General features: G+C 49.0%; 5 protein-coding genes across 5 annotated transcripts; all 5 read right to left on the bottom strand.

Annotated features, from left to right (window-relative positions):
- Window positions 1–519: 519 nt before the first annotated feature.
- On the bottom strand, window positions 520–5,861 carry N7481_003314 (putative ubiquitin-specific protease UBP12; the record flags this gene model as incomplete). The annotated part of the gene is made up of 5 exons (XM_057262533.1): window positions 520–923; window positions 1,003–1,098; window positions 1,159–2,997; window positions 3,055–4,927; window positions 5,580–5,861. 5 exons carry the CDS (start codon window positions 5,859–5,861, stop codon window positions 520–522), a joined length of 4,494 nt encoding a protein of 1,497 aa, XP_057124194.1.
- An 877-nt stretch (window positions 5,862–6,738) lies between these two features.
- Window positions 6,739–7,293, bottom strand: N7481_003313 (uncharacterized protein; the record flags this gene model as incomplete). Its single annotated transcript, XM_057262532.1, has 3 exons — window positions 6,739–6,986; window positions 7,041–7,142; window positions 7,209–7,293. 3 exons carry the CDS (start codon window positions 7,291–7,293, stop codon window positions 6,739–6,741), a joined length of 435 nt encoding a protein of 144 aa, XP_057124193.1.
- A 1,833-nt stretch (window positions 7,294–9,126) lies between these two features.
- Window positions 9,127–11,068, bottom strand: N7481_003312 (class I adenylate-forming enzyme family protein; the record flags this gene model as incomplete). Its single annotated transcript, XM_057262531.1, has 5 exons — window positions 9,127–9,488; window positions 9,540–9,661; window positions 9,748–9,845; window positions 9,901–10,646; window positions 10,708–11,068. 5 exons carry the CDS (start codon window positions 11,066–11,068, stop codon window positions 9,127–9,129), a joined length of 1,689 nt encoding a protein of 562 aa, XP_057124192.1.
- A 1,351-nt stretch (window positions 11,069–12,419) lies between these two features.
- On the bottom strand, window positions 12,420–13,414 carry N7481_003311 (YoaK family protein; the record flags this gene model as incomplete). Its single annotated transcript, XM_057262530.1, has 2 exons — window positions 12,420–13,045; window positions 13,111–13,414. 2 exons carry the CDS (start codon window positions 13,412–13,414, stop codon window positions 12,420–12,422), a joined length of 930 nt encoding a protein of 309 aa, XP_057124191.1.
- A 2,466-nt stretch (window positions 13,415–15,880) lies between these two features.
- On the bottom strand, window positions 15,881–16,399 carry N7481_003310 (uncharacterized protein; the record flags this gene model as incomplete). Its single annotated transcript, XM_057262529.1, has 1 exon — window positions 15,881–16,399. One exon carries the CDS (start codon window positions 16,397–16,399, stop codon window positions 15,881–15,883), a length of 519 nt encoding a protein of 172 aa, XP_057124190.1.
- Between the last annotated feature and the right edge of the window lie 265 nt (window positions 16,400–16,664).

The following is a 16,664-nucleotide window of genomic DNA, read 5'->3' as shown; positions in this document are numbered from 1 at the left end:
ATTCCCTCCATATGCGATGCGGATTCTCCGCAGTGACCGACGATGCAAAAAGATGAGATGGAAGAGGATGAGAAACTCGGCCATGCGAAGAGAGAGGGCATAAGGTAGTACACAGAGAGAAGAAACGAAAAGGAAAAGGAAAAAGGAGTCATCACGCATATCGAGGAATCCACAATTGCCATCGGACAGAAGGATGGGGAACAGGATGTGAGTAAAGACAGAGCCCTAAGGTAAGACAAGTCAAGGCAAGGTAAGAAAATGAAAACAATCCCAAGATGATAGATAACGTAACAATTCAAACATCCACGCGAGGGGAGGGCTTTCCATGGTGTATGATATGATTCGTTCGACACCAGCCCCGTTTTTTGTATTTCCATCAATAACGCCGAATGCGCCGGGTAAATTGAAAACTGGTTTTTTTCATGTGCATGTAAAGAAAGGTGTAATGGATGAGGTATTCATCCAAGACTGAGGAAGAAGGGTGCAGATACAGACCGATGGGACGACGGGGACTGTAACTCAGATATCCATCTTATCAATCTCATCGACGTGGAGTTCCTTTACAGGCAGCTCATCCTCCGATCCATCATCTTGCAGAGGAGGGACATCCTCGAAGGAAATATCATGATCAGAAGTAACACCGGAGCGAAGGTCCTCCATGCGGTCTCCCGCCTCCGAGCTACCAACAGCAACGTTACTGTCATCGTCCTCAAACAGGTCATCGTCGCCATCGTTGGCCTTTTTGTTATGTTCATCATCAAAACGGCGAGTGGGGACATCCATGGCGCCAAAAGACCAGGAGGGACCTTCATTGAGAAGACTCATCTGGCTGGTCTCATTGTCGCTTTCATCTGAGCTCGACATATGAGCGTCCCTGGAGATACCATCTTGGACAGGGGAGCCAAGGCGCTGGCCACCGTCGGCTGCATGGTTGGATTCATGGTCACTCTCCGGCGGGGGGGTTCTTGTAGTTCTGCACGATTTCTCGAATAACGGGGCCACCAAGGGGTTCGGGAGAGCGGCGACGGTAGAAGAGAAGGTAAGCTCGAGACGACACAACTCGGGCCTTGTTGTTATCGATATCGTAAACAGACGAATCTAGAAAAGGTTGTCAGTAAGTGGGACGAAAACCAAACACAAGGACTGGAGTATTCATACCGTTGAAATCGTACCAACGACCGTCCTCGAAGTTCTTACAGTAGGCAGTGTAGTGACCACCATTCATGCTGCCAGAGTGGTTGTCGACGCCAATGAGATCATACTTCATAGGCTTGCCATCGTCGGGACCGGTAATATACTTTGACAGATCCAACTCCTCGAGGGGAAAGTCGACAAGGGTATCCAGCTTCATGCGCCGGTAACGGTTGATGATACAGAAACGCTTGAGGTGTACAACCAACACATCGGGGGTTGACCAAAGATCAAACTTCTTCTTGGCCCTGGTATGCGTCTTGCAGCGAGGGCAAAACCATGACTCCTGCTCTTCGAGAATCTCCTCCTTGCCAAACTCATCCAGACACTCGTCAAGAGAGACACCCTTGGTCCTCCGGGTATCCCACTCGGACTTGCGTTTCAAGATCTCAGGGTCGCTAAGAAGTTCAGGCTTCAAGTAGGTAGCCTTACCTCGCAAATCCTCATCATCATAATCCTTTCCACCGAAAAGGGCATCCTTCGCGTCATCATTCCAGTCCAGGAGCAAAGCCTCCGATGGCTCCACGAGAAACCAGTCATCGACAATTTCGCTGGCTGGGCTCTGGGGCGCCTCGGCTTCGCCGCTGGCATCGCTATTACCATCGGTTGAGCCTTCGGAGTTATTGTCGGACACCTTTGGTAGAGCAGGTGTTGGGATGCGGGAAGTGAGCAGGGAATAATCACGGCTGTTATCGAGATTACGACCTAAAGGAAGCGTCTTGCCGTAGGCCTGGCCAGCGAGAATCTTCATATTGAAAAGACGCAGAAGACTTTGCGAAATCTTGCCGGCCAACGGGTGCGAGGCAGTTTCATCGTCATCCTCACTGGTGATATTCGAATCGGCCTTGTCCGTCTCAGGTTCCTTCTCGTTCAAGATATCGCGAGTTGTCAGCGCGGCAACCTGTTTCAGAACCTTGTTGTAGATCGCTTCAACGTCACGAGTTTCTTCCTGGGTGAGAGAAATCATCAATGGAAGCGCGAATGGCTTGAAACTGGGTTTACCACTGTTGTGGTTGGTACCGGAGCGGTAGCGGTTAAAGACTGGAATCAAGATGCGATCTTGAACGGCGCCTTCCACCTCCATGAAAAGCACGTCATCCTCAGCCTTGAGGTTGACCTCGCGGAATGACCGGTTGGCCTCATTGAGGTATTGGTAGAAGGTGCCGTTGTAAACCTCGCCGCCGACAAGTCGGTTGTGGCTGATTCCAGCGCGTTTAGCGACTTCTTTCTTGAAAGCCAGCAGCGACTGAGACGCATCGACTTCAACAATAACCTTCACTGGTGTCTGCCCGATCTTTTGCACTATGACTTCCCGGAAGATGATTTGTCGGTTCGGAATCGGCAGAGTAAGGTTAATGAATGGGTCGAAGCTGATGCTAACCTTCTCACAGTTGGGACAATGCAAAGTTGACTTGTACATGCCGGCAAACAGATCTGTCATGACGGAATCGTTGCGAACTTTATACAACTCCCAAGATGTGGCAGCGAACTTCTCCAAGGCCTCCCGGTTAGTCACCATTTCATCTGTAGAATCGGGTTTCTCGACAGCAGGCTTCTTCACGATCCGGTTTAGATCCTCTGCCACACCATCCATCAAAGCCATCAAATACTCTTGGCTGTCCTGCTGCTCGTAGCTGTCCATGAACGGATGGGTCCGCTTAATCACATTGCGAAACTTCCTAGGGTCCACAAATGGAGGCGGGGGCTGGCGATGAATTTGACCCAGCAAAGCTCCGTAAGCACTGGCAAGCGCTCCACGGAAACCCAGAGGGTTATCAAAGTTCAACTCAGATTTGTGTTTGCCGCCTTGAAGCGTCATTAGCGTTGATAGATCGGGCTAGAAGGTCAAAGAAGGAAACATACTCAGGAAGTAGTAGGTCAGTTCCTCGACATTTCGAAGACACTGCGTCGCCGCATTCATGTAGCAGGTATTACCGAGGTTGTCAAGACCGGTTTTGCCCATTGGGGGTCCGCGGGGACGGCCACGCTCAGGTTTGGTCTCTTGGGCCGGGGTAGATCTGCCACTGCTCAAGGGTGTTTTGGCAACGAGTGTGCTCAGCTCTTTCTTAGGTTTCTCCACGCTCAGTCCATTGGCCTTGAGCTTCTTCTCCAACACCTCGGATGCCCATTTTCCATTCTTACCAACTTGCTCCTCAAGGATAATGACATCCGTGCCAACGAGGCCCGCCATGCGCAAGTTCATGGTGCCATTGTACTTGGGGTTGTCAGTCTGATCCTTGATCTGTTCATCGAGGAGCTCTCGCTCGGTTCCTTCAGCCAACGAGAGAAATGCATTAGGGTCGACGTTCAGGTGTTTGCTGGTGGCGAGGAGACCCGACGGGGGCGCGGGGGAAACGGTGCGGGACACGGCGGGGGTCGTCACGGCGGAGGCGCTGGCACTGGGGATGCTGCCGGCAATTTTCCATACGCGGACTTTAGTCGACTTGTCAATTCCAGTCTCTTTCTTCGCATCCTTTAGCCATTTCTGGAAGTTTTTAGTGGCGTGCGCCAAGACCTTGACGGGCTTGCGGTTCTTTTCTTTCAGGATCTTCGTGGTGATGTTGGAGGAGGCGCCGAGCTTGTAGATGGTGTAGATCTGGGGGTTGAGTTCGTATTCGATCTTCTCGTCCTCATGGCGCTGGTTGACGTTGTGCGCGTATCGTATGATGACCGGCGACTGGTCGGCGAGGCCATACCAGCTCTTAATCTTATCCCATCCCTCCTGCGGAACGACCTCGAAGTCTTCGCCTTGTTTCAAGCCCGGGCGCAAAGGTGTAAATGGTTCGCTTCTCTCGTCCCTAAACTTCTCATTTGCCGGGCCAACGTCGAGCACGAGGTCGGAGTTGTCGACAGGGCCGAGTTCGTTGTCTTGCGATTCGCTGCCGGCTTGTTCGGCGTGGGAGGAGCTTCGCGCGAGGATGGTCTTCAACCAGTTCATCGATACCACATAGCCCTTTTGACGATCCTTTAGTGCTGACATCATGGTCGCCTGGACCTGGGCAATCTGCTCGTCGATTGAAGGCCGGCCATCACCATTGGTATCCATGGTGCTCACCCCTCCTTCGTGATCGGGATCGGGATCGGAGTCGACAACCTCGGAAGCAGGGCGCTTGACACCAGGGGAGGGAGATCGGGCGTCAGTATCAGTGTCACCAGTCGGCATGTCGGAGGGTTCAGATTCACGTTCGCGTTCACTGGTCAAGGTGAGGCCAGCGGTGGCGGTCGCGGGGGTGGGTGATCGGGCGCCGTTGTGGGATCGAGTGCCGGGTACGTGCGACTGCAGGTGGGCGGGCACGTAGCGAGGAGGTTGTGGTTCGGGCGAGGAGGTTGCACTGCGAGATGAAGGAACGCGCCGAGGAGGCAATGAGGGGAGTGAGGGCGCCGCAGGATCAGAGGGAGCTTGGGCGTGACGTTGTGTCTCTCCTGGACTGCTCGGGGAGACCTTGCGACGCTTCGTCGGAGACGTCGTGGCGAGGAGCTGCGCACGTCGGCGGCAGCTCGGGGCACAGAAGGAATGAATGAATGACTTGCAATAGTCCCCACGGCCAGGCTTCCGCGAGAAAGTTCCAAGGTTAGAAAGGAGGAAAAGGAGGAGCAAGAGGCGGGTGAAGGTTTGAATGTGCGCAAATGCAAGCCAACTTGGAACTTTTGCTGGGGATTTTTTTTTGGCAGAAAATCCCTCCCGATTCGGATTTTTCTTTTTTTTCTTCTCGCTGGCGGTCGCCGGTTTTAAGCCCTATTCATTATTGCTTCGAGATATGGACTCCCAGGGATTGTACGCACCATGAGAATAATTCAGAAGCAATAAGATGGAATGATAAACTCAGAACTGAGAACTGGGCGTGGTGAAGTCAGCCAAATATCTGGTTTTGGTGAGGAAAGCATACCTTAAACCAACTAATCCCAGGATGCACCACCACCAATGGAGGTGGATTGAAATGGATTGGGATGAATAGTGGGATCCTTTCTTCACTAAGTGAGTCTGAGTAAGTAATTCCTGGTCAAATGAAGGGGAGAAGGTGACGATATCTCAATAGATCTGCATTCATAGTACCGAAGTATGAAAATGGCCGTGCAATAGAACAGTGTGGTGATCAACTCAACACCATCAAAAGCATAAAAGCATTTTGGCAAACATCAAAACGCCCAAAAGGAACCACATTTCTAGATATCCTTTCACTTCTGTCAAATCTTTCATCCTTCTCTTGGTTTATTGTCACGGAAAGGTTCTCTCTCAGGAGTATCTTGGCATGGATCAAGCGTAAAATAACAACTGGGACCATGCCCCAGTGAATTGCAACTGGAGGAGGCAAGTCTGAGATAGCCTCGCTAGATCGTTGATTTGCGGGAGAGCAGTCCAAAGAGCAGTGGGAGAGTTCGGTACTCACTGGATTCTTGGCCCCTTCGAGCCCAGATGGACCAGGCATACTGGATGCCGCTGGGTCAACAAGTTGTCCCAGAGTGTGCTCATTTGTCCCAATGGAAGTAAATATCATATCAGAGCTTGCAATTGAAGTGCTGGCATTGGTTTTCTCATTCTCATTGACCCCAGATATGATACCGGATGGATTGATCTTTGCTTGCTTCTTATGTGGCTGGCTGCATTTGCCACCATTTTTGCGCTTGCGGGACCGACCAAGGCCCCCCTGATGGATCATAATCTTCATCATTGTCGTGATCAATCCAGATCGGGTTAAACTTCACGAGCGTCATCTTTCTGCGGCTTCTCAGTGTGTAAGGACCCTTGGTGAAGTGGTCGGGGTCATCCATGCGATGCGCTGTGCCTCTCTTGCCACGTAAAAAGAGCCTCTTCGCCGATTCGAATCGTTCTCTGCTGTACGGCTGTGTTGAGCGTGTCGGTCCCATAATGGATATGGTGTTTGCACCTGGGTGACAAGAGCTGAGTTGTTAGTATCTCGTTGTTGATGAGTGGGAAAGTAGGTAGAGAAGAAGACAAGATCAGGTCACAGATGTTTGCCTTTTTATCTTCAGGATATTCCCAAAGTCGAATTGATTGCAGAGGGGATGAACCAAGGTCTTCAGTGATGTTTGGGAGGTCAAGTTTTGATTTGTGAGTGGGAGGGAAGAGTGTGCGGATGCTTCACGACCGGGTCCGAGTGGCTCAAATTCCGTGCATCTCATCCCGAACCCGATCTTCTCGGAGATATCTGCTGTTTCGACTTTCTGTGAGAAACTTTAATCTGTTAAATGTTGCCGGGCTTTCTTTTTCTTTTGTTTCCTGTTAGACGCATACCCTTTCTATCAATATGTCAGTTATTTACTATGATCTCCAAGAGTTCTCTAGCATAAAGATAGGCCAGTAACAATACTTCCGGAGATATTGTATTTACGAGTTAATGAAATCAAATCGAGGTATCTTTGTCCGTATACCAAGTTAGGCTTCTGGAATATCTCAAACTTAAGCTATCACACAACCTTTTATCCCAAAGCACCTCACCAGAAACAGCAAGACGCAAATCAGATATCAGACTACATAGCAAAGCCACAACAAAGGCTCGACTTCCCTCCATCAAAACCAGCCATCCTCTAGCGACGGAATGGTTTAGTCACAGTCTTCAACCCGTTCCCAACAGACAAGGACAAAGACGAGAGGGATCCTTTTCTCGAATCACCAGGGCTCCCTAATACTTTCCCCGATTCCTCTGACTCCTCGGCTGGAGTTCCCGGCTCCTCATCCGGGGTCTCTGACTCTTCGGGCGATCTCATCGGCTTCTTACCCTTATCGACGGGCTTCCGAATAAATGGCCGCAGGAGCTTTCGTTTCCAGCTCGCCACTGCCAATAGTCAGTATAGTATTCACAATGGTAGTGCCAAAAGCGAAAACTTACACACTTCCGGGAGACGAATGGGGTTCCTCTCTGAAATGACCAGAGGTGGCATACTGCTAATATCGACGAGCGGACGCCCGTCTTCAGAGCCATACCTAATTTCTGTTTACATGTCAGTATTGTCTTGGAGTTGGAGCAGGGTTATCTGATGGCATGTTGGGTGCGTACGGGACATCACATGGTATAGCTGGTCTTCGTAGATCTCACCCATCCTGCCTGGGTGGGGGATCGAGTGATCGAATTCAAATTCCATTTTGAAAGGTACTCGATGGAAAAGTAGTATTAAAAAGTGCTTGGGGCAATAGTTGAAGTCGACGGTGATGGACGAGAGGAAATTCTCTGGGAGAAATTTTGATTCAAAAAGATCTACTTCTACATTCATATGACGAGTTCATATCAATGTCCGCTCCTGCGTCGGGAAACTCGTCCAATTTGGAGAAGAACGTCCGATCTAGAGTGGTCCAATCGGGTAGTCCCTGACCGGGGAAGCGCCGCGGCTGGTTAGGGCTCGGCAGGAAATCGCGCTGTTCCAAGGTTGTGGCTAAACCTACTGTTGATCGACCTCAAGATGGGGACCGACATGATAATGATGACAGAATTCAGATTGGGACATGGCAATGATACTAATTTTTCATTGATCCTAAAAATTCAGAGTACCAAAAGTATATAACTCGGTAGAATACTGGGATAGATAGCAAGTAGTAGAATGTTTACAATTAGAATATGAGGACCCGTGAAATCGACGCCGAAAATTGCCGCCTTGGAAGATTGCGTGCCAAATGATGCCAACTTATAGGAGATGGATGCGAGCTCGAAACCATGAGGCTCAATTTGGAGTCCGATACGACGATCGAAGCCCTGTGAGCTTATATGACACCATGCACCTCTTGCAGGTTTATCACACACCACTTACATTTGCGCATGCTCCATCAGGCGGCGCTTAGCCAGGGTATATAGTTGACTACATTCAATAGCGGTCAACACCTTAAAATATGCGCAAGGGGCTTTCCGCTTGGAAAAAATGGTTTCCACTTTGCTTTCAACCCTCAGTCGAAACTTATCTGTTGAACAATTCAACCTCCTACAAACTATCCACAGTGGGTGAATCGCTTGAGAAAGGTTATGTTGCATGTGGGTGGACATTTGACCAAGAAAGACGGTACCATTATACCAGTCACCTCAAACTATTCTATGGTGCATCTACACGGGGTGTATGGTCTATCGGATCAGATGCAATACTGAAAGACCGGCCCGACGAGGGTCCAAAAGCGAAAATCGAAGTCAAAACATTGCATTATCTAGCGAGCAATGCGAATACCGATATTCCCACCCCGAAGGTTTTACGTGACTGGGTCGATCGAGATGGTCGCTACTTCGTTTTAAACGAACTCATCAGTGGCCAAACGCTCGAGGAGGCATGGACTTCTCTGTCAGAAACCCAAAAGATAGATGTCGCGGATCAAGTTGTGAGAGTGAGAAAGCAGCTTCGATCCATCACGTCACCCTCTATCCACTGTGTCGATCAAAGTCCATGCTACCCAAGATTACTATTTTTTTGATCTTGAGCCCCGTGGGCCATTGCACTCAGACCTAGAGCTCTGGGATGCTCTGGCCCTGAACCTTCGCCACCTTCCTCAACAAGTTCTGGGGAATTTAAAAGGACGCCTACCGATGTGCGAGCCCTATGTTCTTACTCATTGCGATCTCAATTTGGAAATATCATGGTTCAAGAAGGGAAGGTTGTCGGTATACTTGATTGGGAATACACTGCCTTCTTCTCTATTTGGTATGAGTATGTTTCGGCCTCTTTTGGATTCACAGATATGGATGTGGAATGGAAAGGGTTGCTCCGAGAGCGCTTCAACGCACATGGCGAGGCGCACAAAAATGCCAAGGCATTCTGAACGGATATGTGTAATCTGAGACCGTAACCAGATCTGGACGAGAAAGGTTAGGAAGCATTAGGGAGACTGTCATAGATCATCTTGGGTCAGTGAAAACGCACACTACCAAGATATCTGCTACATTGATGTGTCAACTTGAATTTCGGATACGGAGCACTGTACGCAGATAGATGAAAAGATTATCATATTTCAATATCTAAAATTTCTACACGATCATGTAATATCTTTTCTGCGCAGTCGGGAAAGAACACGTTCACGAGCTCACTTTTGGATACCTTATCCGTTGGCGTTTTTGGTACTCGCTCATTCTCGGCCATCAGACAGAACGCATTAGGCAGCATGTGGCTACCAACTTTCGATGCAAGGTCCGCACGTAGGCTTTTCAGGGTAACTTTTCCCCCCTTGGATTTGAGAAGAACACCCAGTCGACTGCCGAGGACATTATCTTTCACTGGAACCACATATGCTTCCGCGACATAATCTAGTCCTCGAATCACTTGCTCAAGCTCAATGACTGGAACTTTTTCGCCTGCATTTTTGATGACTATGAATCGTTAGTAAGAAATTTCGAGACTGAGATAAGGTTGGATGTTACAATCAATAGAGACACGCCCGTCAAAGACATAACAATCATCCTGTCTATGGGCAATATCTCCGGTTCGAAAATATCCATCTTCGTCAAAGAGACCCTCCGTTGAGGGTTCGCCGTTGATGTATCTTGCAATGTCAGTTTCTAGGCATGACTACTACATCACTCATGGATCATCTTCAAGAGTCCGGGGTCACGGTGCTTTGAATCTCACCCAAGAAAAGTCCTCATCCGGCCGACAAGCAGCTCTCCCTTGTCACCTTCTGAAAGTTTAACAGGCATATCCGGCCACAGTGGTCTCCCAAGGCATCTCTATAAACGTTCTCATGAGTTTCATGGAAATCCCGTAACTGTTGTTTGAACTTACATCGCTTCGTTTCAATTCCTGCAAAGGAATACCGAGAAGCATTCTACCAACTTCCGTCGTTCCATAAGTCATCTGTAGTCGCAGTTTAAACTCGCCGGAGATGAATTGCAAAAGTGACGGTACAGCCACACTCGATCCAGTAAACGCTGAGCGCACACCACCAATACCCGCAAGGTATTCTTCCTTCTGCGGGTGATTCTGGAGCTCAGCTTTGTAGAACGTGACCATTTGCTCCCACCACCCACAACCCGAATTGATGTATGTGATTCCGTCTCTTCGAATTCGTTCCCACGTGTATCGCAGAGTTGCCCCAGGATCTACAATCTCCGCACGGGATGCAGTCATAATAGCCGTGAACAAGAATAAACTGCCGCCTAGCCAGCTAGGAGGGCGATGTACCAGAACTGCTTCGTCGGCTGGGGCTTGTGGTAGTTTAGGGAACCATCCCCGACTGTGGATAACACCTTTCGGGGTGCCGGTTGAACCAGATGTGAACAACGTGATCCCGGGGCGTGATTCGGAAATCGAGAATTCTGTGTGTATTCCAGCGTCGAAGATATCCCAAAGATTTGTGGGGGAGTCGTGAAGGCTGTCGATTAGTAGCAATGTGATAGAGGGAAGGGACTGAGCGCTCGCAAGTTGTTGAATCTTTGTCGCTTCATGGACATAACGTTGACTAGCCAAAAGTACTTTGGTAGGTGCTTGACGTAGAATATTCAAAACAAATGCACCGCTTGAATCCAATGCTGGTCGAAACTATTAGATATTTCCTTATGATATGAAGCGGATGGCAGAGCTGATACTCACGAAGCGGCACGACCAATCCCCCCAACGCCATGATCGCCATGGCCGCAATTGAAAATTCATAATTTGCCGTCGAGAGAACGCAAATAGGGAAGGCCTCTTCCAAGATTCCGTTCTCATCTAGATGAGGCACAAGATGCTTCCGCAAGTGGTGTCGCTGATGGATGATGTCTGTCATAAATTGATCGAAGGTAGCGCGGACCCCGTTGTCGGGCTCGTGAAAGGCAACGCGAGTTCCAGCATTGCGACATCGCAGCAGAAAGGTTGAAAATATAAGATCATTCGGAAATCCACCGTCCGTGGCCAAGGTACTCGCAAGTTCACGGGCTGTGTGTCTGTTGCTGAGCTCGCCGATTGACCCCATGATTCAGGAGTAAGATTACTAGCCAGAAATTGTCAAGTACGAGCCAGATGATATCAGAGAATTCAATAGATTTAGAATCCGCAACTTCTCTCAGATGCTCGTAATAGTGTTCCGTGAAGCAATTGTCCGTCAACCATAATGTTGGGGTCGCCGCACCAGCCAGCCAGCCTCCCTTCCTCGCCCATTCCCCCTTGCGCACCCGCAAAACCTGGATTTTACATTCCACTTCTTATGACGACATTACACACTGTAAGATAGGGTCATTGTCTCTGGCTGTAAGTATAGATTCGTTGCCGTTTGCACTATCTTAAATCTGTACACACAAACTCAGGATATCAAATCAGAGTCGACTGCAAGACTTAGCGCTACTTGAGGTGAGTATGAGGCGGCCGCTAGGGGGCTACAAAAGAAACGGATGACAACTCAAATTTTTTTTTTTTAAAAAAAAAAATGTAGCGTATGCATTTTCCTTTGCATTTTTAACAACTCAGACGTGTAGGGGTGGTTGCTGGCCGTTGTGGCAGACCGCGGGGGCTGATGGTAAGACAACACCTGCAATTGAATGTTGACCCTTTCTAAAGTTATGCTAGAGGTTAAGCCAAAAAAGGCAGTATGGCAACTGAACAAACATATTCCATAAACTGTAACATCCAATTTTTGAACACCGTTGGAACTTGAATCTAGCCCAGGGCATGCGGTGCAATAATTGAAGCAAAAGAAAGGGAGCTGAGGTGCCCAGCTAGTAGTGCCGTAGCTATTGCACATGAAGATTTATGTGAATATAATCTGGAGGTGTTCATCTCTCCAGATCTCTCAGAATATGAGGAGATCCAGGTTTGTGCTCGGGTTCCAAGTTTAGGAAGTATTAGAAAGAGGTCGGTGTGACTCCTCCAGTGACTGACCCTGCCTTTTGCAGGTCGGTATGCACTGCTCTTTCTCTGATTTTTAGGTAAAGACCGGGGCTGGGGATTCAAACCAACAACTATTATAAAATTTCGGTTCGATAAGAGGAGTCTACCAACTCGTCCACCCGGCGCAGGTATTCTGTTAGCTTGAAGCTATTTTGAACTATTGAACAGTTCCATTTAGCAGCCATCTAGAGATCCTAAAATGGATATTGACAACCTCAAGGGCGATAATATCGATGTAAGTTAGAAATTCATCAATGGTCTGATATTTTATTGCTCGTCAGACAACAAGGAAAGGTAATCTAGTAATCTAGGAGGCATAACATTATGGTGAACGTGAACATCAATCGCTAGATCGCCACAGCGAAAAGAAAAGTAGACATGAGCACAAAACAAGGAGAAATCCTAAACAAAGGAATTGCCAAGGAGTGTCGGAGCGAAAACTAAACAGGACTGTCTTGCTTCGGCGTCTTTGAGTCAGATGTACCTCGCCAAACAAACCAGGACAGGGTAATGGTTCCTTTGAGGCCAACCGCCAACCACAAGCTACTCGCCATAGAGGTGGTTTTCGCGAGACCGCCAGCGGTCATAGCACCGATGAAAAGCGCCAAAAATGCCGCGATCCTCCGGTTTCTCTTTGGGTTAGCCGACCAAGGGCGTGTATACAGCTTCGTGTCGACGAGCAGGTCACACAGAAGGGTAGTGAGGACAACAGTGGGAATCTCATCGAAAGCCAGCAGGCGGGATGCGACTATCTGGCCGGCGGCCTGGAAGGCAAGGAGGGTGATTGGGAGGATTTGCATCCATTGAATCGGGGCCCTGGGGTTTTCTGGTTTGGGGTTGACGATGCCGGCCTGAACAACGGCGGCGGCAACAATGAGGCAAGCAGTCTGCAGGCCAAAAGAGAGGATGAGTGTTGATCGTCGAAGCGGAGTCAGGGCGCGAGAAAGGTGAATGAAGAAGATGTTGCCGAGTAGAAAGACGGTCAAGGCGATGAGGGACTTTGCCCACAGGTATGCTGGGTATTCTGGTTGCCCGGATACACCTAGGGCAATGAACACGGTATTGCCTATTCTAGGTCAGGGCAAAGCACAGTGGTAATTTTATGCTAAGAATATAAGCGGTCATACATACCTGTCTGCATACTTGAGAAACTCCCCCATGCGTTGAATGATAGGCCATCGACCAGGCCGCCGACGAACCCGCAGATTATTAAAATGATATCCGCGTGCCTTGGATTGAGTTCCGTTAAAAGGTATTGTGATAGCTTGGATGAAGAAGAGTCATTTCCGGTCCCTGTAGCAGAAACCGCAGTTCCGGGATAAGGTAAAGCGGTGCCATTGTCAACAGAGGCAGTCTGACTCCTTTGCACGCCTTCTCCAGGGAGATTTTTTGTATCATTGCCTTCTTCAGTAGTAGCAGAAGAGAGTGATCGCATGGAGGAACTCATTATTGAAAATATGTCTATAGACAATGTACCTGGCGCGAATGCATGTGCGAGACCAAGGAAGATGATGGGCTGGGCCCGGGACGACGTCGTCCCTCTTTTAGAATCGATCTCCGGATGTAGTCCGGGAGGGGCAAATGGTAAACTATGACGCCTGGCAGGGATCCATGAGCGGACAGTTTTCGTCGGAGTCTTGGTATCTCGGATTTTCTCCACCGGCTTTCCTTGGTATGAACGCTGATGCCATATCGATGCTTTGCCTTGGACGTCTCGGAAGGACGCAGGGGGCGCCACCCCGGCAGGAAGACATAAATTGGGCAATATCAAAGCGCAATTCAACTGATGAATATTTCCTATGCCGATAAGATCCCACCATTTAGAACATCAATACGGTTTGCTCTATAGGCCGTGGCCGATCGTTGGGCTAACGCCCATGTGGTTGTCATGTAGGTCTCCCGACCGGCAAGACAAATCTATGCTGCAATTGTGTCAAGAAACACGGCATCACCATTGCTGATTCCGGCCCAATGAGTGCAGATTGCCTTGGTTCTTGCAATATTGAACTTGGCACCCTTGGCGAACATCCGCAATCGGCGGTTGACTTATCGTCGGACGCTGAGAGGTCGAGGGAGGAGGCTGACGGCATTACGCTGGTGCAGATCGTCAGGTGTGCCAAGAAAGGTGCCTCCTTGAACCTGGGCCCAACTTTCATTCGACGCAGTTGCCATATATTTGGGGCTGGCAGCCGTTCCCGATGGATTCCAGCCAAGAAGTTAGCCAGGATGATCGACGTGGAGGTGACAAGATGCTGGGTAAGGTTTTGGCGGGACTTAACGCCAAGCGGCCTCCACCGTGGATCTGGCCCTTCGACGTGGCTGTGTCTTTCTCCGGGGGAAACCCAAGTCTTGGCGACTAAAGGGGGAATATCTGGATGAATGGTGAAGATGAATGATGAAATCTGAAAACATACGATTGATGTCCCATGGGTTGTGATTCTAGTCTGGACTGATCTGGGGAAACAGTGGTGGAGATTGATAACCTGTGGTTGTGTTTGATCCCGATCTAGATACTCCGCCCCAATAACGGGCTTACATCGGGTCAATCATTCTTGCGAATAGTGTCAAACACGTCTGCCTAGACCACCCCGTTTGTTGAATTGCCGATCCCCCACCCCGTGTAATCCCCCAGGGGTTGTAAAAGGCTATAACTAGCGCATAGTATTGTTTCATCTCAAGATGATCAACGCCCGGACACAATGATAGTGGGGGGTGGAGATATCGGTACTAATATCGATTTCAAATCAAGTTCTCATGGCATCATCACAGTATCTGTAACATTGGAAACTTGGAAAAGCAAATTGACGTCTCAATTGACGACCCCCGTGAAGAGGAAGTCGTACCATGCTGCATACTACGCCGTACATCCATTCCAAATCGGCACCTGATGATGGTAACATCACTGCCTGAGCTGAACTACAAAAGCCACTCTGATTCTAGTATTTCGAAAAGTACTAAGCCATAAGCAAGTAGATGTTGTGCTACCCTACGCACGTGCAGTGAAGGTTGCTCGACGTGTCCGAACGAGTGGAGTATGTCTCCGATCCATACATGCATCCCTGTTTCGGTGTGTATATTCGGAGTATTCCGGGTCCAACATAGGAAAGCACATAGGTCACATCTGGCTTCCTCTTAATTTTCTTGCTTATGCATGGAGTGTCTGGATGCATATTTCACCGTCTCCCTCTCCGACTCGAAATAATAGTCACCATAGCGGGATACGGACATGCCGCGAAGGGGACTATCAGGGGAGGATCGGCAACCCCGGTTCTCCTCTTTGTCTTCTTTGATTTTCTCATAGTCTTCTGTTCAGGAATATGCCAACCTATTGGCAAATTCTGTTTTCGGAATGTCATTGTTTGATCAAATCATAATAAAAGTACATAACAAGATTTTCGATATGGTTTATTCCTCAACCGCAAGTTTTCACTCTCACCCCTCACCCCTCGTCCAACCAAAAAGATTTTGTCGCAAAAATACAGAGGAACGCTATGCAAATCCAAAACAATTGAATTATTACATGTGATCTCAAAAGAAAACCTTGATTTGATATACCAAAATCCCGGTCGTTAGGTTCCAACATTATCCCCTCCAACCGCATATTATCACCGCGAGAAAGACATATACTTTCATAAATAACTGAATATAACTAGATCGCCTCCATCTTCTTCCCAAGATGCCCACCTCAACTAACGCCACCCCAGTGTCCTACCTATTTATCAACCCTCGAACCATCCCAAGAATCAAGCTCAGCTTTAGAATGCTGCTGCGCCATCGAAACATATTCCGGTTGAATAGGCAGCATACCCGGTAGCTCAGCATGCTGAGTCGGACTCGGATAAACCCGCTCAGACTGCTGTCTCGAAATACCCAGCTCGGGCTTATTATATGCGTTTCAATCTCATACCGCAAGGGTTGTTGAGGCGGAGGACTTTGCGGAACTCCGATTTTCGCAGGACCAAACGGAGCCGTAGGCTGGTTTGGCGGATACTGATACGGAGATGGATACGCTTGAGGACCAGGTGGGAATCCACGCGGTTGTTGAGGTTGAGGTTATCCCTGCCCCTGACCTGCTCTCTTTTCTCTCCGACGAATCAGCGAAATAGACACTGACTCCCACGCTCAAACTGATGAATACCAGACCACCGATAACACCGCCGACAATAGAGCCAACGGGCGTAGAGTTTCCACGATGCTGGGATATATTCGAAACAGCTGTCCCCGAGCTGTGTGCCATGATATAGGACGCGGAGTTAGAGTTAGAGTCTGCACTAGAGCCGGAGCCAGAATCAGAATCAGAAGTCGTCGATGATGGCGTCGAGTATCCAGCCGGATATTGCGTTCCAGTCGAGACACCTTTTGCTCCAGTGTAAACGGGAAATGCAATCGGGCTGGTGAATCCGCTCCAGTAGGGCTCCATTTTATAATCGACGCCCTCCTCCTCCGAACATACGAATGACAGGTAATCTAGCCCGTAGGAGAATTTCACGCAGTATGGCTGGGTACCGGTGCTGGATTACAGAAGTGATGTTAAAAAGATTATCAGAGAGGATCGGGATTAGGATCAGGATCAGTGCTGCGCATGCTAACATACCACTTTGCGACACTGTTAGAGCAGCCAGAGCCACTGCATGACCAGGTACTCAACTCAGCATTCCCTATACAAGCCATCTGCGGCTGGGTAG

Source organism: Penicillium waksmanii (genome assembly GCF_028829765.1).
Source record: "Penicillium waksmanii strain IBT 27052 chromosome Unknown utg000004l:1.0-5674109.0:1.0-5678898.0, whole genome shotgun sequence".
Taxonomy (NCBI): domain Eukaryota; kingdom Fungi; phylum Ascomycota; class Eurotiomycetes; order Eurotiales; family Aspergillaceae; genus Penicillium; species Penicillium waksmanii.
The sequence above is the reverse complement of the archived record's forward strand: the minus strand, read 5'-3'. Positions and strand labels throughout refer to the sequence as shown.